Source organism: Notolepis coatsorum, assembly GCF_963971535.1.
Source record: "Notolepis coatsorum genome assembly, chromosome: 11".
NCBI classification, from domain to species: domain Eukaryota; kingdom Metazoa; phylum Chordata; class Actinopteri; order Aulopiformes; family Paralepididae; genus Notolepis; species Notolepis coatsorum.
This window is the reverse complement of record NC_140175.1, coordinates 31,071,434-31,096,679: the sequence shown is the minus strand read 5'-3', so window position 1 is coordinate 31,096,679 and position 25,246 is coordinate 31,071,434. Positions and strand designations below refer to the sequence as shown.

General features: G+C 41.8%; 1 protein-coding gene across 2 annotated transcripts in view; it reads left to right on the top strand.

The window, feature by feature from the left end:
* The window catches only part of wdr7 (WD repeat domain 7), a 344,639-nt gene that overhangs the window by 108,357 nt on the left and 211,036 nt on the right, over positions 1–25,246 (top strand). For both annotated transcript variants that reach the window (XM_084325436.1, XM_084325435.1), the window contains 3 exons: positions 487–581; positions 13,139–13,257; positions 16,868–16,991. In XM_084325436.1, coding sequence (XP_084181562.1) covers positions 487–581; positions 13,139–13,257; positions 16,868–16,991 — 338 coding nt within the window. The remainder of the gene's footprint in view (positions 1–486; positions 582–13,138; positions 13,258–16,867; positions 16,992–25,246) is intronic.

The following is a 25,246-nucleotide window of genomic DNA, read 5'->3' as shown; positions in this document are numbered from 1 at the left end:
GTTTGTCTTTTTCTCTGTCTCTGTCTCTCTCTCTCTCTCTCTCTCTCTCTCTCTCTCTCTCTCTCTCTCTCTCTCTCTCTCTCTCTCTCTCTCTCTCTGTCTCTGTTTCTGTTTCTCTCTCTCTCTCTCTCTCTCTCTCTCTCTCTCTCTCTCTCTCTCTCTCTCTCCTTCCATACATATACACCTCGCTCTTTCTCTCCCTTCCAGCATCCTTGCGTCACACACAAAAACGCGTACACACACATGTACACAAAGCTTACAACACACACACACATAGAATCTCAAGCAGGGAGTTGCAGTGAACTAAAACAAGGTGTTTGCTTGTGTGCATGCATTGGTGTGTGTGTGTGTGTGTGTGTGTGTGTGCGTGCACGCGCATGCATGCACCTGCTGCTGTGTGTGTATCTTGTGTGCCTGTATTCTATTCTCTCCCTCTCCTCCCGCCTGCTCCTAAATATTTAATACTCCTCTGTGTTGCTCCCGCAGGCCTCCCAGACCGGGCACCCCCGAGACCCCCAGGAGGGCGTCCGCTGCCCCCCCACAGCCCTCCAACCCCGCCCTACAGTCCCAGATCAAACAAGGTAAAATACAAAGACAAGACGTTTGGTTCGGTGCCCTGGGGGCTTCCAGGGAGGGAGGGAGGGGTTGGGGGGGGAGGGGATAGCAACATAGCCCACGGGGCGAGAGACCCCGGGACCGAACACACTGCTCACAGCCTCGGCATGGCCTGGGAGGTTATATATTATTGGCCTTATAGGGAAAACACTGACATCTGTGACATGTGTCATTCACTCCTGATGGGAGTTAAAGTCTTAATGTCAATGGGATAATGATTGAATGAGATGCGGTGGCTATGATATTTTGACAGACACACACACACACACACACACGCAAGCAAGCATAGATTACATAACCCCTTTCTACTGTGTACACTCCTAGAAAAGGAGGCGTTATGGAGCTTTTTCCACGGGGCTATAGAGTCGACCTCTTCTTTAACAGGGATTGATTCAGCTGTGTAGTCTGTCTATTTATTACACCACATAATCAATGCGAGGGAAAGTGAACGAGCTCCTATTCACGCGATGCCCGATCCATTTGGGAACGATGTCCCCGCCAGCTAGCGTCTCTCTGCCGTCTCTGTTGTGACGCCCGGCCCGGCGGAGGTGAGAGGACGGCGGCGGGAGTGGGCGGGGCCTATAGAGGCGCTGAATAGAAGATGACCGGAAATATACAGTAATGTCAGTGCAGGCGGAATGGATGTGGAAAAGTTAAACTAAAGCATTCTTTCTGCAAACTGTAGACTGGTGTCTACTCACTACCAGCTACAGGGAGCAGTCTCTCCAGATAGACTGTTGTCTACTCACTAGCTGCTACAGGGAGCAGTCTCTCCAGATAGACTGGTCTCTACTCACTAGCTGCGACAGGGAGCAGTCTCTCCAGATAGACTGGTGACTATTCACTAGCTGCTTCACTGTAGATCTTGTGTAAATCATACACCAATGGACCTCTGACTGTAGATCTCATGTAAACCATAGACCAATAGATCACTGTAGATCTTGTGTAAATCATAGATCAATAGATCACTGTAGACCAATTATACTGTTATGATGCCGAACCTGCAATTTTATATTTTATTTTACAGGAAATAATAATAAAGGATACAAAAAAAAAAAATACCTCCATGAATTAGAACCAAGACCAACCTACGTAATTCCAGACTAACCCTTCACTTTGAGACACATTTCCTGTTCATGTCTGTTAGGTATTAATACAAAGTATTGTCTACTTGTGACAATAAGAAAGAGATGAAATCTCAGATGACAGAACATCACAGAGTTGTCCTGGGAACATGGAAAATGGACCGTCTTGCCAATGATGAGGAAAGATGAGTGAAGAGAGAGAGAGAGAGAGAATAATGAAATAAAGCACACGGGGGAACAATGCAGGGGGCCTCTGCCTCTGTGTGAAGATCTGTAGGAGACCATTTACCCAGCAGATACACAACCTGCCTGCCATATTATGTCTAGAGAGGACAAAGGACTGCTACACACACACACACGCACGCACGCACGCACGCACGCACACACACACACACACACACACACACACACACACACACACACACACACACACTCACACACACACACACACACACACACACACACACCCACACACACACACTCTATCTCTCGCTCTCGCACACACACATATATATATATATATATATACATATATAACATTAAAAAAACAGGCACAAACAAACACACACACACACATACACACACACACACACACACACACACACACACACACACACACAGAGTGCACACGTGTTGGGGCCCAGGGGCCATTGTCAGGCTATAATGGGGGCCAAGCGTGACACGCGTGTGGACTCATTGGTGTCCACTTATACACGCGGCACGCCTACCCCCCACTTTTCACAGGAAACGCAACACGGTGACCTCTAAAACGGCACGTTTAGCCACTCTACTTTTACCAGTCGTTGGGGTTTCAGGCCCCATTAGAATAGCGCTGTATGGGTTAGCATTGTTCTGCCTCTTTAGGCCACGAGGGCCCTCGCCTCTTTTCTCATGCTAATCAGCCAGTAAAGAGGCCTGCCAACATGCTTCCCCGTTAACACAGAGTGAGAGAGACGGTGTGTGTGTTATAGTGTTACACACACTATAGTAATTCAGTGTGTGTGTTATAGTGTTACAGTACACACACACTATAGTCATTCAGTTTGTGTGTTATAGTATTGTAGTTTAGTGTGTGTTACACACACTATAGTAATTCAGTGTGTATGTGTGTGTTATACCATTTTAGTTTAGGGTGTGTTACACACACACTATAGTAATTCAGTGTGTGTTATAGTATTGTAGTTTAGTGTGTTACACACACTATAGTAATTCAGTGTGTGTGTTATAGTATTTTAGTTTAGTGTTACACACACTATAGTAATTCAGTGTGTGTTTGTGTGTTATAGTATTGTAGTTTAGTGTGTTACACACACTATAGTAATTCAGTGTGTGTATGTGTGTGTTATAGTATTGTAGTTTAGTGTGTTACACACACTATAGTAATTCAGTGTGTGTATGTGTGTGTTATAGTATTGTAGTTTAGTGTGTTACACACACTATAGTAATTCAGTGTGTGTGTATTATAGTATTATAGTGTGTGTTATAGTGTTACACACACTATAGCAATTCAGTGTGTGTGTTAACTCAAGTGCTGATAATACAACCCTTTTCTTGTCTTTTTTTTGTTCACTAAAAATAAACATTCAACTTCTGATGATGATAATAATGGTTCTGAATGACACACAGTAGGTAGGATTTCAGGTGCTGATTCAGTGTCATGTTCAACCCAGTGAAGATAAACCAAATGAAGATCAATGATACTGAATACATACTCAAGTTTGTTTCAAGTTTGTTTATTAAATATCACAATAAAATACACATACTTTACGGTGAAATGCTTGGTTCTGTATGAGCCCCTGAGAGTGTGCTTCACACAGCAAAAAAAGTAAGTAAGATAGTAAGTAAAAAGTAAGTTAAAAAAAAGTAAGTAAAGAGGAATATACAATATATAAATATACTAGTATATTTGTCAAAAGTGTTGAGTGTTGAGAACGGTGAGCTAAACTCTGTATTGCTGTTGATATTGTTGTAAAACGGGTTATCATGGAGACACAAATATCGAATGGATATTAAATAATAATATCCATAATGTGTTCCATATTGTTCAGTGTAGTTTTGATTCTTATTCATATGCGAGATCCATGATATACCAAAAGCAAAAACAATTCACTTCAGCCTACCGTCCCAATATGCATTGATTCTATATATTTTTCATCATGAAGGTATATTGTACAATCTTAAAAATGCCAACGTACTAGTCGACACCCTCCCCAGATCAGCAGAGGGTAGCAATGACCAGGACTGATACACACATGGAATTGGAATAATGACGAAATTGGGGAGAAAATGGCAAAAGGAAAATATACCATATTATAGCTAAATATATTCTACCCTCTGTATTCTGTATTCTGCAATTTCTGCCATTCAGAACTCTTGCTTTAACTCTATTGTTGATTAAAAATATATATATATATTTGGTGGTTGATAATCCCATGAAAATCAATGAAACAAAAATGTATTCAGTGTGTACGTGTGTTATAGTATTGTAGTTTAGTGTGTGTTACACACTATAGTAATTCAGTGTGTGTGTTTAGTTATAGTATTGTAGTTTAGTGTGTGTGTGTCCCATGCTGCTTTGTCACCCGAATTTCCCCAAGGGGATTAATAAAGGATTATTTTATCTTATTCAAAATATTAAATATATGTACACGCACATACACACACATACAGTATATATACACACACATTTTATGTCAAGAGGAGAGTTGTATTTACAGTGTTACAACTAACTATCTTCTGGCCGCTATCATTTCAACACTCACATCTGTTAATTTTCCTCTGATTTCTCAAAGCATGCAGACTTTTTCCCTCTCTCCTTCTCTCTCCCTCTCTTTCTCCCTCTCTCCCCACTTTCTTTCTCTCTTTTTCTCTCCCTCCTTCTCTGTATCTATATGCCTTTACCTCTCGTTCTCCCTCCCTCTCTCTGTCTTTCCCTCTCTCTCCTTTTCTGGTTCTACTTGTGTCCTGGCTGTATTGATCAAGGGCCGGGGAGTTTGTGAAAACGGCTCCATGCTGGTATTATTAAGTGTTTTTTAATGGAGCCGTTCCTTTAAACCTGGTGCTGAGATAAAGTCGGGCCTACGCTGAGGGGGATTTGGGGAAACAAATGCTTCCTTTCTGTAGAGATTCTCAGGCTGTCAACCAGCCATTAAGTGCAATAGAAGGGCTTAGGAGAGGAGGGGAGAGACGACGGGGGGATATAGTTCTGTTCTACGACTGTCTTCACCTCCTCACTCCTCTCTCTCTCTCTCTCTCTCTCTCTCACACCAACGTGAATCACAATCGATACATTTACAACACCAACCAAAACTAACTATTTTGTGAGAATGTTCTTAGTTACACATAAGTTCTTAGCTTATAAACAAATCAACAGCAATTTTTTTTGGTTCATGAAAGATGTTGGCGGTGGCACAGTGGTTAGTTAGCACTGCTGCCTCACATAAAGAAGGTCCTGGGTTCGAACCCCAGCAGGGGGCCTTTCTGTGTGGAGTGTGCATGTTCTCCCCGTGTTCGCGTGGGTTTCCTCTGGGTACTCCAGTTTCCTCCCACACCATAAAGACATGCATGTTAGGCAGAGACTACAGATGGAAACTAATTAGATAACATCTGGCACATTTACCTTGATGTGGACACTGAAGATGTTCATTAATGTGCACTGTCCCTGGGTACAAAATAAATAAACAAATACAAAAACAAATGCAAAAAAAAATATATGTATGCTATATATACTATAAATATGCTATAGAAATTATCTTTGAAATAAGTGTGGAATACAGGTTTAAATCATATATTAGATCGTTTTTTTCTATTAAAGAAACCCATTGTTTTGGATAGTATAACCTGTCCATTTAGAAGCCTTTATATTCTATTGATGACACAGTGCAGGTCTGCAGTCATTTTGTTTCCCTCCTTTCATTGAACTGGAGGAGAAAAATTGTAGGAGTGAACATAAACTATAGCGTAGCTTCATCCTATCAAGTGATCTTATTCTTTATAATTAATTTAATTTACTTTGAATAGATAATGCTATTACATTGTTTTCACTTGGGGGACAATAACCCCATTGTTTTTGTAAGTAACCTGGCTTCATTTACTTTTTTTTGTCAAATCAACTAAGAGTGATATAAGCTTTATATTTAATATTTACTCAAATGCAAAATAAACCAGTGTTGTTTTTCGGTGGAGTGCCTTAAATAATGTAGGGACCAGCTCCCCTCATAATAGCAACTCAAAAGATCAACAAAATTCCATATTTCACAACAACAAAAAGTAAGTAAAGAGGAATATACAATAATACAATATACAATCTAAAGTAGTACAAATTAGTAAACAGTGAGGTACAATGCAGAAAACGAGGTACAAAACAGAATTAGAAGAGACTGGGTCACAGCAACGTTCTCTCCTCGGTCTCTCTCCCTCTGTCTCTCTCCCTCTGTCTCTCCCTTTCTCCTCTCTCTCCTTTTCTCCTGTCTCTCTCTCCCTTTCTCACCCCTGTCTCTCCCTCTCTCTCCTGTATCTCTCCCTCTCTCTCCTGTATCTCTCGCTCTCTCTGCCTCTCCCTCTCATCTGTCTCTCACTCCATGTTATGTCCCTCCCGCTGATCTGTATTCAAAAATATTTTATTTTACACCAGTGGTCTCTCTTAGTAAGCATTGCATTCCAAGATGGAGTTATGAGGAAACGCAAGGCTAGTGTCGTCGCCTGAAACCTTCCTCTATACGTGCAGAATGTGTGTCCGTCAGCTGACTCTGTGTTTCTCTTGTTCTGTCTGGAATTCAGTGTCCATGTGTCTAACGGATTCCTTCTCTCCATCTTTCTTCCAAGTGCTTGCTGCTGGGGAAACACAAGTCTTGTCTTGTCTTTCTGTTATATTATTATTTTTGTCTTTCCCTTCTCCTCTTGACTTTAACATTCATCTTTGCATAAAAATTTGCTTGGGACCGTGTTGGATCTTTCCGACTCCTTCCTTTTCCCCGCTGTCCTCTTTTGTAAAAGTCTCGTCTTTTCTTACAGTGTGTTTTCTTTCCCCTCTTTCCTCTCCTCTCCTCTTTGCACGCTGCAGCCACCACAGCCAGCTCTACTCCCGGGGCCCCGGGGGCCCCTGCTGGCCTAGCCCAGGGGGCCCCTAGCGGCCTCGGCCCCGCTTCTTATAACGTCCCCTCAGTCAACGAAGGTATTGACTGGCTGCATAGGGATGCTACTCGCACTACACATCATCCTTTCTCTGGTTCTGTCTGGAGTTCTCTCTCGCTCTCGCTCTCCATCCATCCATCCATCTTGACTTTTATCTTCTTCATCATCTCGACCATCTTTCTTCAGTCATGCTCTCTCTTCCCCTTCGGCCTCGTAGCATCATCTCAAGTGTCTGTCTCACAGTCTGTCCGTCCGGTTCCCCGTCTCCGTTTTGTCTGTCTGTCTGTCTTTGTCCTTGTTACAGTGATCCAGTCCAGTCTAGTGTTGTCCGTCCGTCTGTCTCCTGTGTCTAGAGTCCTAATGTAGCCGTGTTTGTGGACGTGTGTCTATACTCGCCCTGTTTGCATGCTTGCTCTTTTCACCCCAGGGGTTGGGGAGGGTACTTCAAAAACCCAGTAACTCAGACTGAGGCTAAGTAAATACATGCTGCCTTCTGAATCGCTCTATTTCACTATTACGTTGCTCTGGGAACAACAACAACAACAACAACAACAGCTAGCTATTGTGACAAAATCGAGACAAGCTGTGGATGTGACAACAATAGGTTTTGTTATTACTTCCAACTAATGTAGTTTACAAAGGTAATTTCAATACAGCCCGGTCGCTGTTTTCAATCAGAGCTAGCCCACATCCCCCCTCACCTGACAGCAGTACACATTCTGTTTACAAAGTCATGTAATAGTGAAACAGTACAATTGGCAAACCGCTTGAGAGCATTTTGATCTCTTTCTCCACATGTACACAGGTATTTTTGAAACCATAGCTCTTCCTATGAGGTTTGGCCTTTTCGTCTGCAATGCAAACTGTGTTTTAGGTCACTGACACTGGACCTTTTTGAAAACTCCTGTCAGTGTAAAGATTTTTAGAAACCCAGTTCTTTTAATACACTGTATTTGTGTGGACGGCTGATACTGGAGTTTATGAAAACTCACACACATTTTTTGCTCTGCGATCAGGACCATGGAGAGCTCCCTGCAGCCTCCCATCCAGGTGATTTCATACAAGTGTTTTTGCATTGTTGTGAGGACGGAGTGACTTTCTAAAACACCGTTGGTATGGACTGTATATATCTATATTTTTTTAAATGAAGGAGGATAAACCCCGGTTTCAAAAATACCTGTGTACGAGTGTGATGATGATACACAGGCAGCTTCTGGAGGCAGAGGAGACAATATTTCTTTCACAGTTTCAGTAGTGATCTGACAAGATGAGACGTCATCTACAGTATATTGACATAACAAACTCCAAAATAAAACAAAATAACAATAAAACTGTCAACTCCCCATTTATGGTGCCTTTGAGTGCTGTCCTCGTATCATTGCTGTATGGCAATGATATTTTCTTTGAAAAGCCAATAAAAGGAATTATAAGGAAAATGGTTTCCAATGGAAAAGGAGGGTTTACTAGTTTAGATCAAAGCCCTGTATTTAGATGATGTTGTATTTCTGTTGTCTTCCTCCCTTCCTTCCTTTTCATAATTATTTCTTTTATTTCTTTTGTACAACGCTATAAATGGCTTAATTTTATTATTATTACTTTAAATTTTTTATTCAGCTGGATGTAGCCTTTTGCCATTGAGGCAAGCTGGGGGGTTTTCTCTTACAAATGAATGTGTGCTCAAAGTATCAACATGATTTTTTTGTATTGCTTTTTACTCAAGGGAAATAGTTAAAGTGCCTTTTTAAAATCAGCCGCTACTTACTGTAGAGATGGAATCATTTTCTTTAAAAAAGCTATTTTTTATATATTTTTTTACTTTTATACTGAATGTAAAAAAAAGAAACGAGCATGCAGGCTTAGCCCACCTCAATGCCAGAACTACAAAAGATCCCAAATGCTGCCAAAAACCTTGCAACAATAGTATTACAAATGTGTCTTTATATTATTTTCTGCAACTATCATCAGTGGCCTGCAGAAGCCTTGGACATCCTTGTTTACAATGTGTGTTTTGTTGAACTACAATTTACAGCTGATATTGTCTTCTTTGTGTGGAAACCATTTCCTGACCTTGAGCGAAACATGTTGAAAATGCATGATCGTCAGTGTGGCGAAAATCCAGCTTTTATCAATAGCTTTTTGGAGATGCAAGGTGTCTGCAGGACACTGGCAAACCTGAGATGTTCGGATTTATGTTCTTTTGCACAAGAAAATACATAACGGTAACAATTTAGTTTCCCCGTTATGTTTCTACAATGGAGGTAAGTTATCATTGGTACGCTCAGGCAAAGACATTTGAGGATCATTTCTTTGCCGCTGAATCAACATTTGATGTCCATGATATGAACACATTCTGTATGCATCCCCCCTGTACCAATGACATTTATCTGAGAACATATATTAAATTGATATATGTCAGCAAAACATCAGTTTATGTTTATACAGGCGTTTTTGTCTGTTTCTATATCGTATATGTATTATGTCAATCTTTAGTCCTTGTTGTTTGGTGGACAATATACCTATATATTAAAGGAACATTTAATATATAAGGAAATACACTTATTTCCCTCTTCCCCACAGTCAGGCAAGACGATTGATATCAATTACATCTCTGCATCCGTTGTTGCAGTTGTTGGAAGTTGTATTTCTTCACTTCTGAAGGAGCTAGGCTAGCTGCTCCCTACTGCTTCCAGTCATTGTGCTATTATGTGCTAAGCTAGGTTAGCATGCGCCTGTACCCCTCTCTGGAGCCACTGGACACACAGAGATGAAACTGATATCAATCTTCTTGTCTGACTCTGGGGAAGATGTTACGTATATTTCTCGAAGTGTTCCTTTTAAGTCTATGGCTCAAATAAATAGGTACCACTTCAGGAGGTCTAATAATAATAATAATTGCCTAGGAAGGAACTAATTAGGAGCTATATGTTAATAAACTATTTGATTAACCATAAGTTACTTAACGTTAAGCCTCAAACCAGAGGTCTCCATGCAGGAACATCCTCCCCCCTGACTCGTTCAGTGAAGATTAATTTCATGCTCAAATTCCCAATTTGTTCGCCTGCCTCGAATTCTAAAAGTTAAAGGTCCCATTTTGTGAAAGAATTAAAGGAAAAGAAAAGCCCACTTTTTCAGCGATACATTTTGGTTTCTGATGGGACTATTAACACTCAAACTGTGAAATAAGACAACCCAGTGAGATTTTGCACCCAGCTCGTATTCCAAAACTGCGTTCAAACTAGGGATGCACCGATCCTAAGGTCGAATCGCATCGGATTTAATCGTGGTCAAATTAATATTGAATCGTTGCCTGAAGAATCGTAATAGAATAGAATCGCTGTGGGGTCAAATATGTACACCCCTATTATTGACCTATAGTCCATTCATGCTGTGAATCAGTTCCCCCAGCCACATTTGTGTATACAATTTTTTGGGGGGAATTAACTGATAGAAAATGTATCGAATCGTGGTCAAATGAATATATTTCATGATGCATTGAATCGTTGCCTGAAGAATCGTAATCGAATCGTTGTGGGGTCAAATCGTTACACCCCTAGTATTTACATTTACATTTAGTCATTTAGCTGACTCTTTTATCCAAAGTGACGTTCTGTACGACAAGTCATCAGGAAGGGCACAACTCTTATCAGCTGAGTAACAATGTTCATCAAAGTGTTGAGTGCTACAGTGTAGGTTAGTATATTAGGACAAGTGTATGACAGTAAGGTTAGTTAGGGTTAGATGAAATGAAACAAAACATCATGAAATTACTTTTTTTTTTATTTCAGATAATGGTATGGGGATTGGTACTCTGTTTTGGCCGATACCCAAAGCCAGGTATCGGTATAGGGACTGAAAAAGTCGGATCGGTGCATTCCTACTTCAAACAAGTCATTTGAACTTACGTCTTTATGCAATGTCACACAAAAAAGCTTGTGTGAATGCGAAAAACATGCATGTACAAAATGGTGACTTGCTTGTACACCTTCTCATACCTAAAGTTGAACCTGAAATATGTTTCTGCAGCACCTAGTTTCAAGTTTCTTTAATAGTTGTCATACAGAAGTACAGAATACTTTTGTACAAAATGCTTCTTACTGTTGCGCTCCAGAGACTGTGCATGACAAGATAAGTATGAAATAAAAACATAGTAAAAATTAGAAGAAAAAAAAAAAAAAAAGAGGTCACAGTGTTCAGTTTAGACATATGTACAATGTTCGTAGACGTAGTTACCATACAATATACAATACTGTGCAGTGTACTAATATACAATACTATATAGTGCAAGGCATAAATGGACGAGGTGCAGTTTAGGTACAATTCACAGTAGGTGTACGAGTTGTAGTGCAAATCCTTTATCAATAAATATAAAGTGTAAGTGTGTTTGTGTGATCTAAAGTGTGGAGAGTGGGTGCTGCAGTGTGTTGTTTGTTTGAGTGAGTGTGTGTGTGCGTGTGGGTGTGTGTGCTGTGTGCATTTGATGGTTGTTGCATAGTGATTATTGTTCGTTTAGCGATTATTGTTCGTTTAGCAGCCTGATGGCCTGGGGATAGAAGCTCCTTCTGAGTCTTTCTGTGCTCGCCATAAGACTCCGGTATCGCTTGCCTGACGGCAGCAGTTCAAAGAGGCAGTTGTTCGGGTGGCTCGAGTCCTTAATAATTCTCTTAGCCTTCCCCTTGCACCGCTTGTTGTAAATGTTCTGGAGGGTGGGAAGCCCCCCTCTAATTGTGCGTTCGGCTGAACGTGTCACTCTTTGTAGTCTGCTACGGTCTTGTGCAGTGCTATTCCCAAACCAGGAGGTGATGTTGCCGGTCAGGATGCTCTCTATTGTACATGAGTAGAAGTTCCTAAGGATCTTCTGACTGACTTGGAACTTCCTTAGGCGCCTGAGGAAGTAGAGGCGTTGTCGTGCCTTCTTCACAACACTGTCAATGTGTGTGGTCCATGTCAAGTCCTCGGATATGTGGGCTCCGAGGTACTTGAAACTGTTCACTCTCTCAACTGGTGCCCCGTCGATGCTGAGGGGGCTGTAGTCCTTGACCCCCGACCTCCTGAAGTCCACAATCATCTCTTTTGTTTTGCTGACGTTCAGGGAGAGGCAGTTTGATCTGAATTGAATCCAGTGTTACAGGCTGCATTGCTAGATGTACAGCGATTATCATATTTGTATGATCAAGGCGACTCACTCGTTACAGACACTGAAACGGCCCAACAGAACTGAAACGGGGGTATAGAGGCTAGAATGCATAATCGGAGTGTTTATTCTCAGCAAAACACTTAATAGACATGTTTAGGGGACCTCAAATACCTATTTAACTAAAATAACTACAATTTGGGACCTTTAGATTTATCGGTCAACAAATATTTCTTCCTATACGCTTTGTTTACATGTAGTTCCTCATTAGTTCCTACTAGTGATTTATGTGCCTCCTAAACTAAGCGTTACTAAGAGATACAACCAGGGATGGAAGTTAATGATTATTGGACAAAAGCCCAGCAGTGCTACCTGGCTCCCACTTATTCTTCCCATATTAGCCACCATTCAAACTGTGGCTTGTGGGAACGTTTTGTTCATTAGCCTGAATAGGGAAGGGGGGAGGGGTTAGTAAACTTCTCATCCCTGAATATGACTGTGGTTATTGTATATTTATATATTGGTGTGCTGACCTGTTGTGTAGGTGTGATGGTGTCGTATGGTCAGCCATGTGTGTGTATGTGTACCTGTGAGTGTGAGGAAGATGAGTTGCTGCTGTCTGATGGAGAAAAACAACAACCTGATCTACTCGACAATAAACACCTTTCAAAAAGGAGAGAATATGCTTGGATTAGTAGTAGAGCTGGTGCTACTTTGCTAAAAACACCAAGGTGCAAAGATAACCTGATACGAGCATAAAAGATAAAGGACCTCTTGCACACTTGGGTTAAGTCTTTTATTTTATTAGCAATGATTCCTCTTCATATTATAAGAAAACGAGATAAAAAGAGAGAACAATTGTCAAAAATGGTTGCCAACCAAATGGGTTTTGAGTCTGATCTTGAATTCAGTGGGGTTTTAACGGCACAGCAGCTGCTGGTGTGTGTTTGTGTGGTTTAGAGAGTGAATGCAATATGTGTGTATATCCGACATGCTCCTTTGAGCTCTGTCTTAATCTCTGACTGTGTGTGTGTGTGTTTATGTGTGTGTGTGCCTGTATCTGTCTGTCTTCATGTGCATCTGTCTATGTGTACGTATGTATACTTCTGTGTATGTCTGTCTGTCTGGGTCGTTGTCCATACCTGTGTGTGTGTGTGTGTGTGTGTGTGTACAGGTTGGAGCCAGCTAGCTGCCATGCACTGTGTGATGCTACCAGACCTGTTGGGACTTGATAAGTTCAGACCACCGCTGCTGGAAATGTTGGCTAGACGTTGGCAGGACAGATGTCTGGAGGTAATGTACAGACACACACACACACACACACACACACACACACACACACACACACACACACACACACACACACACACACACACACACACACACACACACACACACACACACGCACACGCACAGCTTTTTCTGACGTTATATGTCCAAAACACATAATCCACGCTGCTCCGAGTGTCCCCAGTCCATCTGTTATAACGATACTGCATGCCCGAGAAGTAAAACCTGGACCGGTCTTCTTAGATTGATGCACAGCCCCAGCCAGAGGGATTCCAATGATGTGCAATACCATCCAGGACACGGTATTCGGCGGTATTTGCCCTTTGCGAGCTCAGACCCATTCCCAATGATAACGTCAGGCTGGATGGATGAAAAATGAATGGATATAGCGAATAAAAGAAATATCGATTAAAACCTGATATATCTCGGGTCTTGGCGCCCAGCGCATGGCGAGTTAACCCGACTTATCTCGAGTTTGGCCTCCAAAGGGTTCTAAACATTAAATACAACTTCATTTCTCACTCAAACAATATTCCTAAATGAGAAAAAAAATTCACTGGCACGTTGCCTAACTTTGGTCTAAAGATTCAGCACCATGGACAGGTCTGCTCAAAATTATTTATTTGGGGATGACATGACAAACAAATGCAATGACAAAAGATAGTGACAAAAACAAAGGATGCAATGTGTCATGAAAATACAAAATTAATTAAGCGAGCTCTATACATTACCAAATTCAACACGAAATAAACGAAATACAAATGGTGAAAAATACTGTGTCTAAGAGCTTCCCTCTCCCTCATTTGGGGTTTATTTCCCCCCCTTCCTGATATCTGCCAACAGCGCTGCCAGGTGCAACCTGCTCCGCGAGCCAACTGCGCTGACATATATCAGGAGCAAATTGCACACTTATGGATGTGTTTAGGGCTAGTATATCATCCGTGCAATATCTTTAGTGAATAGCTCGCAAAGATGGAGAAAATAGCGGGGGTTAATCGTGCGCAGTTAAGGGTGCCATTAGCGCGCGCAATCCATTCATTTTGAATTCGCCCCATACAGTACAACAAAGGAGGGAGAACAGATCAGAAAATAGAAGAGGAAGAGAACAGAAGAACAGTAGAGGAGCTGAAGAGCAGATGTGGTCAGCAGGCCAGTAGGTGACTGTTGGCTCCAGCTGCAGCTCTGAGTGGCCTAATTGGACTCTCAGGCCCCTAACTGTGACATACCATACCATGCCACGCAGGGCCACAACCAGGTCAGCGCCACAACATCATTTCTCTATCTTTCTCTCTGTCGTTCTCTCACCCTATTACTCTCCCCCCCCCCCTCTCTCTCTCTCCCTTCCTCCCTCCCTCTCTCCGCTCTCTCTCTCTCTCTCTCTCTCTCTCTCTCTCTCTCTCTCTCTCTCTCTCTCTCTCTCTCTCTCTCTCTCTCTCTCTCTCTCTCTCTCTCTCTCTCTCTCTCTCTCTCTCCCTCTCACACACACCCTGTTACTCTTTACCTCTCCCTTTCTCTGTCACACGCCGCCCACTTCCCTCCATACCTCAACGTGTGACACGAGGCCACATATGGTCACAGGACACCATCAGGAACCAACCCGGGCCACTTTAATCATCACTACCTGGTCCGGGTCAGGTCAGGGCCTGACCATCTAGCTTGGGTCCCGGTCAGGTCAGGGCTGGGCCAGAGAAAGACCACAGATAGTCAGTGCTAAATAAGTAGAGGTGATTGAGCAAGTCAAGTCTCCGGGATTCAGTATATATCTCTATCTCTCTTTCCCTTCTCTCTCTCTCTCTCTCTCTCTCTCTCTCTCTCTCTCTCTCTCTCTCTCTCTCTCTCCTCTCTCTCTCTCTCTCTCTCTCTCTCTCTCTCTCTCTCTCTCTTCTCTCTTCTTTCTCTCTCTCTCTTCTCTCTTCTTTCTCTCTCTCTCCTCTCTTCTTTCTCTTTTATCTTTCACTCACTCACTCACTCACTCACTCACTCACTCACTCACTCACTCACTCACTCACTCACTCACTCACTCACTCACTCACTCATTCACTCATTCACTCATTCACTCATTCACTCATTCACTCACTCACTCACTCATTCACTCATTCACTCACTCACTCATTCACTCAACACCTTTTACAATAGGGGACCTTTAATGTCACTTTTCTGTTTGTTATATAATCTAGAGTTCCAGAGAGGGGCATTAGAGAGACATTCAAAACAGGACTCTACCTTACACCACATTTATATATATATACAATTTAATCGCATTTTTTTTTTTTTTACCATAAACTGATATTTTTCAAGTTTTAATACTCTTATCAACATGAGAGTCAACAAATTAACATTAACTCTCCCAGCTCTCTTTCTCTCTTGCCCCTTCCTCATCTCTCTCACCCCCCTCTCTATCTCTCTCTCTCACACACACACACACACACACACACACACACACACACACACACACACACACACACACACACACACACACACACACACACACACACACACACACACACACACACACACAATTTGAGTCAGAAACAAACATAGTATCAATGAGAGTATCAATAATACACCTGAGTGAAGTCTAATAATAAAAAAAAAGGTAAAAAAATTGAAAAAGTTAATCTCTAGTTAAAAGAAATAGTGGTGTTAATAGAATCGGGCGATAACGCGTTAATACCGCGTTAACTTTGACAGCCTTTATATATATATATTAAGGGGAAATTCAGGCAATGCCTGAATTTCCCCAAGGGGATCAATAAAGAAATATCTGATCTTATCTATATATATATTTTACTTTACTTTCCTTTCCTCTGCACTCATCTGAGTAAAGGTGGTGTAAGGTAGGGTCCTGTTTTGAATGTCTCTCTAATGCCTCTCTCTGGAACTCTAGATTCTATAACAAACAGAAAAGTGACATTAAAGGTCCCTTATTGTAAAAATGGCTTTTTCCAGTGTTTTGCATTGTTTTCAAGCAATGTGGGGTTGTAACAACACTGACAAAATGTGAAATCTGTACCACGTCCCGTTTCTGCAGTTCAGCTGAGACAATAACGCCCCCCACTGAAACAAGCCATTCTGAATTTACTCGATCTGTGATGTGTAAGAAATCTGATCTGCCACCGCCCGCCCACAATCAACTGTGATTGGAGGAGTTGGCATAATGTTGCAAGTATGAGCAAAACCAAGCAGCGAGTGGAAATAATGCGGTTTCGACAGCAGAGTTGCCACCTTCAGCTGTTCCTCTGTCAGCACTTCCTCAAAAGCGCTTCTCTCCTCTCGTCTCAGACACACACACTCGCCCAACTTACGTCACGTACACGCACGCACACACACACCCAGTGTGTGCGCACTTTGAAAAGGTTCCTCCATCGTAGCGTATCTGCCAGTGCAGGTGGGTGACTGTCAATCACAGCGCATTGCGAGTATGGGTGGAGCCCAGCCAAAAACAGCTTGTACTTTGGAACGGGAGAAAGTGGTGCACCAAAGTACTTGATTAAAAATACAAAACAATGCATTTTATTGAAACCTTACAGATGTGTTCCATTGACTCACAGGAATTGTGTAAAATTAGTGAACAATAGGGGACCTTTAATCATTCTCTGTCTTCCTGGTTTAGGTGCGAGAGGCAGCCCAAGCCCTCCTATTGGCTGAGCTCAGGAGGATTGGCCAATCTGGACGAAAGGATACAATTGAGCTGTGGGCTCCTTACCTGCCTCAATATGTCGACAGTGTCAGCTCCCGTAAGTGCTGTGTGTGTGTGTGTGTGTGTGTGTGTGTTGCTGTGTTGTGCGTTTAGTTTTTTCTTGTTTGCTCTCATGGATACACAGTGGTTCAACATGTCAAGGAAACCTCACTCAGAAATGTCCATTAGGTTTCATTTATGGGCCAAGGTTGTGTAGAGAAAGAAAGAAAGAACAAGAAATAAATTCCAGGGGCAGAATAAGAGACTAGAGAAGGCTCTTGTTGTATCCTGTTTTTTTTTTTCAGAGAAAATAAAATATTGCCGCATAGGGAGTCTGGTGAATTGAAGGGAGAGAGACAGTCGGAGGAGGAGAGAAAGAGAAAGAGAGAGAGAAAGGTTGACTAGCGAGGGGGGGAAAAGGCTACGCTTTAGTGGGAAGTGAGAGAGAAAGAAGCCATGGAATGGGAAAGGAGAATGGATTGGTGACGTGGAGGGATCGAAAACCTGTATAGGTGTGTAGCTGCTGCATATGTGTGTGTGGACCCAGTGTGTGTTTACGTGTGTGTGCATGCAAAGTCTTTGTATTTGTGTGTGTGTGCATGCAAAGTATTTGTATTTGTGTGTGTGTGTGTGTGTGTGTGTGTGTGTGTGTGTATAGACAGTGTTGATGTGTCTCTGTTTAGATGCAGTTTTAAATGTGTGTCTGATTGTGTGTGTAGTCGTGCATGCAGTGCAGGGTGTGAGTGTGTATTCATTAGAGGACAGTGTCTGTGGACCCAGAGAGAGTGTGTGTGTGTGTGTGTGTGTGTGTGTGTGTGTGTGTGTGTGTGTGTGTGTGTGTGTTTGGGTGGTCGGCGTGGGCGTGGGGCTGGGTTAGGGATTAGTGTTTGTTTACTGTCAGCCCTGCTATTGACCAGTAGGTCAGATACAACACACACACACACACACACACACACACACACACACACACACACACACACATGCTGCACACCTCTCTCTGAACACCTACACAAACAGCTGCATCTACAGTCACACATGCATCTATCTCTATCTATCTCTATCTTTTTCTCTTTCTCTCTATCTATATCTCTATCTCTCTATCTCTATCTCATTCTCTCTATCTCATTCTCTGTCTCTATCTCATTATCTCTATCTCTATCTCATTCTCTATAGCTCTATCTCATTCTCTCTATCTCTCTCATGCTCTCTATCTCTCTCATTCTCTCCATCTCATTCTCTCATTCTCTCCATCTCATTCTCTCTATCTATCTCATTATCTCTATCTCTATCTCATTATCTCTCATTCTATCTATCTCTATCTCATTATCTCTCTCATTCTCTCTCTCATTCTATCTATCTCTATCTCTATCTCATTCTCTCTATCTCTATCTCATTCTCTCTCTCTCTATCTCATTCTCTCTTTCTCATTCTCTCTATCTCTCTCATTCTCGCTCTCTTGCCGATATTATATTGATTCACTGACGCAAAGTATTCATTTTAATAAAAACATTTTTTAAATGGCTTTGTTTAGAATGTGGCATTATAATGTGTCTCCACCCCCTTTTCACATTATGTACGTATATAGTGCTATAGTTATTTATCTCACTACATTCTCTCATATTTCATTCCTTTGTCCTGTTCCATTTATTCAATCTACTGAGGTACACACTTGTCACTTTAGTCTACACACAAATCCTTTTTCACAGTGTTACACTTTATACTTTACATGTGATGTATTACTTTTTACATATTGGCCTACTTATGACACATGTACTATGCCATCTTTGTTTATTGTATATATATATATATATATATATAATATATATATATATATATATATATATATATATATATATATATATATATATATATATATATATATATTATATATTAGGGCTGTCAAAATTAATGCTTTAACTTTGGAGATTAATTTAAATTATTTAAAGCATTAAAATAAATTTATCTAGATTAATCTATGGAGTGAAACATCTTCAATCTTAGCACCGCGGATATAAGAAAGAGGTCTAGCTGAGTCAATGTTGATGGTTTTGTTGAACATTTGTATTTCACATGAGAGAAACTGTATTCAAAGAAAGCTATTAAAATAGTCTTTGAATCTAAATATACTTTGTGTTGATTTTCCATTAATTCCATGATTTTACTCAAGTAAATATCTGTTACAAGCTTCGGTCTTAAGTAGAAAAATGCTATTTTTAATCTAGATGAATCTAGATTATTAAATTTTTTTTTATCTATTGACAGCACTAATATATATATTATTTTTATGTGACTAGAGCTCTATTGTGGCTAGTGATCTTGCTGCTGAGTTGTTCCTCTTGTCAAATACATTTAGTTGTTAACCTACACACAAATAAGGAAGTGCAACTGAAACTGAACTGAGTGGTCTCGAGTGACCAATTGTGATTGGATCTCGCTTCCCCACTCAATATGCAAATAAGCAATTAGGCCTATGCTGACATTATTAAATCTTCTTCCATATTACTGCCCCTCCCCCCCCCCCCCCCCCCAACTAAACATCTCCCTGGTCGACCAGTAGTCGTCGGTTCAAGCCAACCGTCGCACATTTATTATATAAAAAATTTAAACAATTTGATAATTCATTACTATACTGCAATTAAAAGAACCACCTGTGGAGCAACAATTTGGATAGGACAGGGCTTTAATAAAGCTGAAAATAGTTTTGTCGATCCTTGTGATTATCAAAAGGCATGGGGCTGTTGAAGGGGCATGGCAGCGCCGCGTGAATATTTTAGGCAACCAACTTGCGTCTAGCCACGCCCCCGCGGCGGAGCGATAGCTCCGCTCTGCCGCGGCAGCATTATGCAGCCGTAATTCCCCCTCTTTTAACATCGATGGTTAGCTCAACTGGTTCGCCGCCTTGCAATGGATCTTGCGGTGCGTTGGTAACAAGTTCGAATCCCTTCAATTTTTTTTTTTTTTTTTTTTTTTTTTCAAACGTGCATTCTTTCGCCGGTTAAGTTTAGGCATTGTTTCGAAGTTGGTTAGGGTTAAGGTTAGGCATTGTTTCGGAGTTGGTTAAGGTTAGAAGGGTTAAGTTTAGGCGCTGTTTCGGAGTTGGTTAAGGTTAGAATTTGTCTTAGAGCATGGCAATATTCTTTCGGAGTTGGTTAAGGTTATGGTTAAGTTTAGGCATTGTTTCGGCGTTGGTTAAGGTTAGGGTTAAGGTTAGGCATTGTTTCGGAGTTGGTTATGGTTAGAAGGGTTAAGTTTAGGCGCTGTTTCGGAGTTGGTTAAGGTTAGAGTTTGTCGCAGAGAATGGCAATAGAATGCAGCCTATTTACGCACTGTTGCTCTCTCGCGCTGCCACGGTCACATGGGCGTAGTGGCCAATCAGAGAAACGCTGAACACAAGTTGGTTGCCTAAAATATTCACGCGGCAGGGCCTGTTTCAGAAACCTCTATTATTATTATTATTATTTTTTTATCCTCTCTTTCTCAGATTTTTCTCTGTTTTCTCCCCGTCCCCAATTTAGTCGTTGTGTCAATTTCCCCCCCTCCCCTACCTGTTTGTTGTGCGCATGTTCTCCTATTGGTCGTTACAAGGGAACCCTGAAGTCATCCGCACGCTTCCTCCGACACGCGCGGCGACAGCCAGTGACTCTTTTTTCACCTGGCAGCAAGGACTCTCATTGGTGAAGTGTAACGTGTGGGAGGTCACGCTGCCTTCATCAAGTCCAGCCTCCGCTGAGCAAGCGCCCAGACCTGACCTGTAGGCGTCGCTGTCCACAACGCCAGATTCCCACCCGTGACTTCCCTCCCCCTAACCCAGCCAAACGGGTTAGTATAGCGATCAGCCCAAGCCCCAAGCAATGCTGACTCCAGGAGTCGAGACCGCAGCCTCTTGCATTGGTGACGAGCGCAATCTCCGCTACGCCACCTGACCGCCTAGAATCCTCTATTATAATAGATTCTGATGACATAAAAACTCAATATACATATATATATATATATATATATATATATTTTTTTTTTTGCCCTAATGCGTTTAAAAAAATTCTGACATTGTGGATAAAGCCGGCTTAGGTCATTTGAGAACCAACTGGAGATGAGAAAAAGGAAGAAGAAAGATAGAGCAGATACTTTCACCTTCTCTGTGTTCAGCATAGAATTATATAGAAAAAATGCCGGCTAAGTGGCGCAGTGGGCAAGGCGCTCGCCACTAATGCAGGAGATGCTGGGTTCGAGCCCAGCTCTCGGCGTTGCTACCAGCTTGGCTGGTCGTTTATACTAATACAATTGGCAGTATTAGGGGGTGGGAAGCTGGTGGGTGGGGATTGGACGTTGTGGACAGCGACTCCTACAGGTCGGTTGGTGCGCCTGCGCAGTAGAATCAGGAAGCAACGAGGGCGGCGTGTCCCTCCCACGCAGACCCTTGCCGCTGAGAGATTGCGCTGTTCAGGTGAAAAGATGCGACAGCTGCCTCCTCGTGTACCGGAGGGGACACGTGATGCAAGGCTTGGTCCACATTGCAGCCGACCTGTGGGAGGCATGGCCTAACAGCGTTCGAGACAGGGGAGGGTAGAATTTGACAATACGAAATTGGGATGGGAGAAAAATAGAAAATGGGAGAAAAAGTAGGAAAAAAAATTATAATTACCGTATATAGAAAAAGGTTCCTATAGGGAGGTGTTAGGGGTGGAACGGTTCACAGAATCGACCGTTCGGTTCGTATCACGGTTTTAGGTTTACAGTTTTCGGTTTGGTTTATGTTGTTTTTTACCGCATATCTCGGCGCTATTTCTGCGTCGGGGAAAACCGTGCTCGTCACGGATCTGGGGGACACGAGTTCGATTCCCGGACCCGCCGTCATTTCTCAGAATGTCTTCCCCTGCTCTACATCCCATTTCAACCTGTTTCTGTCGGTCATGCTTGACCAGAAAAGCGATAAACGCTAAAAAATAAAGTTAAAAAAAAAGAAGAAAAAAAAAAATATATATATATATATAGCCTACAAATAATCCAACTTTTCAGTTATTCTCAAGGACGTAGTCATGCAAAAGGCCATTTGACATCAGGCACATTATTTTGACAGTGACGGTTAGAGCTAGGAGAGATTTTGGTACAGCAAGAGGGGAGGCATTGCTGATTTAAACATGCTTCTCATTTATTTGGCAAAAAAAAAGTTTACCTTTAATAATGTTTGGCACACTGTTACGACCCCTGTGAGTCTAAGGGTAAAGGGCTGTAACATAACAGTTGGTTGACAGAAAAGATGGACCACGTTTGTAAACAACAATGATATTTATTGAAAGATGCAAAGGAAGCACATGTAGCTCAGGGGTGAGCCCAGGCCAAAACAACAAACAAACACCACTATACTCCAAATAAACCCAAATCTAATCTATGGTAAAAGAGATTACATTACCTAAACTACTCTTACCTAACCAAAACAGGAGAAAACAATATCCAAAGGAAATGGCAGCTCACCCCATCTGTGCTTCCTGAGAAAGAGAGAAAAACACATTAATTATACAGAAACAAAGGCAGAATATATACAAAAACAAACTATAACTAACAATGCTCTCTCTGTGGCCATACACACACAAGGAAATTTCTACTAAGCACCAAAGGCCAATAAACGAAATGCAATATTGTCAAAGTTACAGGTTTACAAAATCACAACAGGCCTAGCCTCATGCCAGAGAGAGAGAAAGACTGAAGTGAGAAGCCATGTTTTAACAGGTGTGGGGTGATCCATGATTGGGTGGTGTGGATTGAGTGTTGGAGTCTGGAAAGCCATCCACCAATCGGTGCTGTGTTGCTATAATGGAAGGGCAGGCCTGGCAGGGACCAATGGTGAAGGGAACAATGGCTGGAGGGAGGAAACAAAATGGAGAACACACACACATGGAGACACACACTGGGGAATATATACATTGGGATGTAACACACACAAAGACCGAACTGACTGAAAAATATAGGCAACATTTGTCAAAGTATTAACTTAGTGCAAACAAACAAAATAATTAAACCTTTCCATTTTTGTGGGCACATTATAGACAAAGGCCAACATAAAGTATGCATAATGCTCAACCAGCACTAGACTTTATCAAAAAGTAAAAGTCACAGAAAAGATGATTAGGGTTTTAAATAAGGAAGTTTATAGGGGTTTCTTGTATTAATAATAATTTGCACTAAGGAATGTTGTAACTGTTATCTTTAAAAAAAAGGAGATGTTACAAGGGAATGGGGAATATAAACCCCCCCACAGTGCTGTGTGGAGTTGGTACGTCCCAGCAGCAGGGACCAGGATGTTGTGGTTTGGCAATACAGACACACAGTTGACACACACGCTCTAGTCTCCTGGCTCGTTGAACACAAACAGTTATCTTTGAACCTCTGTTACCTCGTCAATATACCCCCCTTCCCCACTAATGGAACTGGTGTCGTGGAGTCACTTTGCTGTGAGCGTTTCCACGGTTAGCTTGCGGCTAACGTTAGTTAGCTTGCGGCTAACGTTAGTTAGCTTGCGGCTAAAGTCAGTTAGCTCGTCGTAGCTAATGTAACGTTAGCCTAGCTGGAGGCTAACATTATATAACCGAACAATACACCCATGCACCGAACCGTGGAGGTCGTATCGAACGGTGTACGGTTCGAATGCATACCGTTCCACCCCTAGGAGGTGTAGTGGTTACGTAATTTTTGTTTTTCCGTGTTCCACCCTCTGTCCAACGCAATGCATTTGCCCATTTCTAAATCATCTCGTTTAAAACAAATAAAGCATGGACATTTACTTGGTGTACCTTTCTGTGCGTATTTATCCACAATCTATAGCTCAACATGAAAATATTCGCAATTAATCGTAAAGGTAGCAAAATAACAACATTTATGTTTTCGTTCACTGAGAAACTACACTGCGATTTAGCGCTGCTGACTGACGTCACCACAGCGTAGACTCCTGGCTTTAGTCGCAGACCTAGGATCAGATTTCCCTTACATTCCATAAGCTTAACAATTCGTACAATGGGAAAATAACTGACCCTGAATCTGTGGCTAGTATCTCTCTCGTGATAATAACCATAAATCTCTAAAGCCAACCACTATTTTTACCAACCACCTACATTACCATATTTGTATTTATATTTTAAATCGTATAACGTTATTTTGCTGCATATTAAGTCACTGTAAATACTAATGTAAATCATTGTTTCGTTGTACATATTGTGTATAGTTTATAACATTATTGTTTTTTACGTAACGTTGGTAGTACCTAGCTAGCTTTCTAGCCGGCATTCCCGAAACTCCTCTACATGCCCCGATTTAAAATGGTTTTCTCCTCTTTGTATACTTTTGTCCTCACCAACAAAGTATTCTGCCAGGGAACTTATGGACACGACAGTAGACATAGCTAGGTAACGCTAACCTCGTTCCCAGTTTTATAACGTTAACGTTAGTTAGCTAGCGTGGTATCAGCTGGCCGTGATGTGTATTAGGCGACAACACTGAACGACAGGCCGCACTGGTAAATGTCTTTTTTTTTATTCTTTTATCAAATCTTTTTTTATTTTCAATTTTCAACACGAAACAACACAACTCGCAACACAATAATAACAATAATACATAAAAGACATCCAAGAACATAAACTAACACAACAATGATTAGACAATAAAGTTGTCACAAAGTAAAAGGATAATAAAATAAAATATATACTATAAAAAAGTGCTTACCGAGCCCCCTCCACCTCCACAATCCCGGAGGACCCACAGCCCGGCCCCCCCGCGAGCCAAAGCACCACGCCTCTTTAGTGCCTCGACCCGCAGAGACCCCGAACCGCGGCCCCCCCCAGCCAGAGCCCACGATCACCAGACCCAGATCAGAAGGGGGTCAGAAAATATACATAGGATCAACATTGAATGAAAAATAATAAATAAAACAAAAATACAAAAAACACCATAACCACCAACATACATGAATATTCGCTCGTTCTCGTATTTCAACCGAAAATGCTCAAACAATAATGTTAGTGATAGAAGGGAACTCATTTTGTGCAGAAATGAAAGCTTTTCAATTTCCATGCGTCAGAATTGTTACAATAGCCGATAATCCATTTTCCCAATGATGAATCCCTATATGGGTGGAACAACCAGTGACGTCAGACTACACCTCCCTATAGCCACAGCTCCAGAAGACATGACGCAGTTGACTAGGCGATCCTTCATTGTGGCCTAGGATACGTTTGTGTTCACACTGCTAACAGAATATGGCCACATACGGCCCTGGCCACCTCCACATGTGGTCAGAGTGATTGGATCTCAATGGGTCTTGGGTGC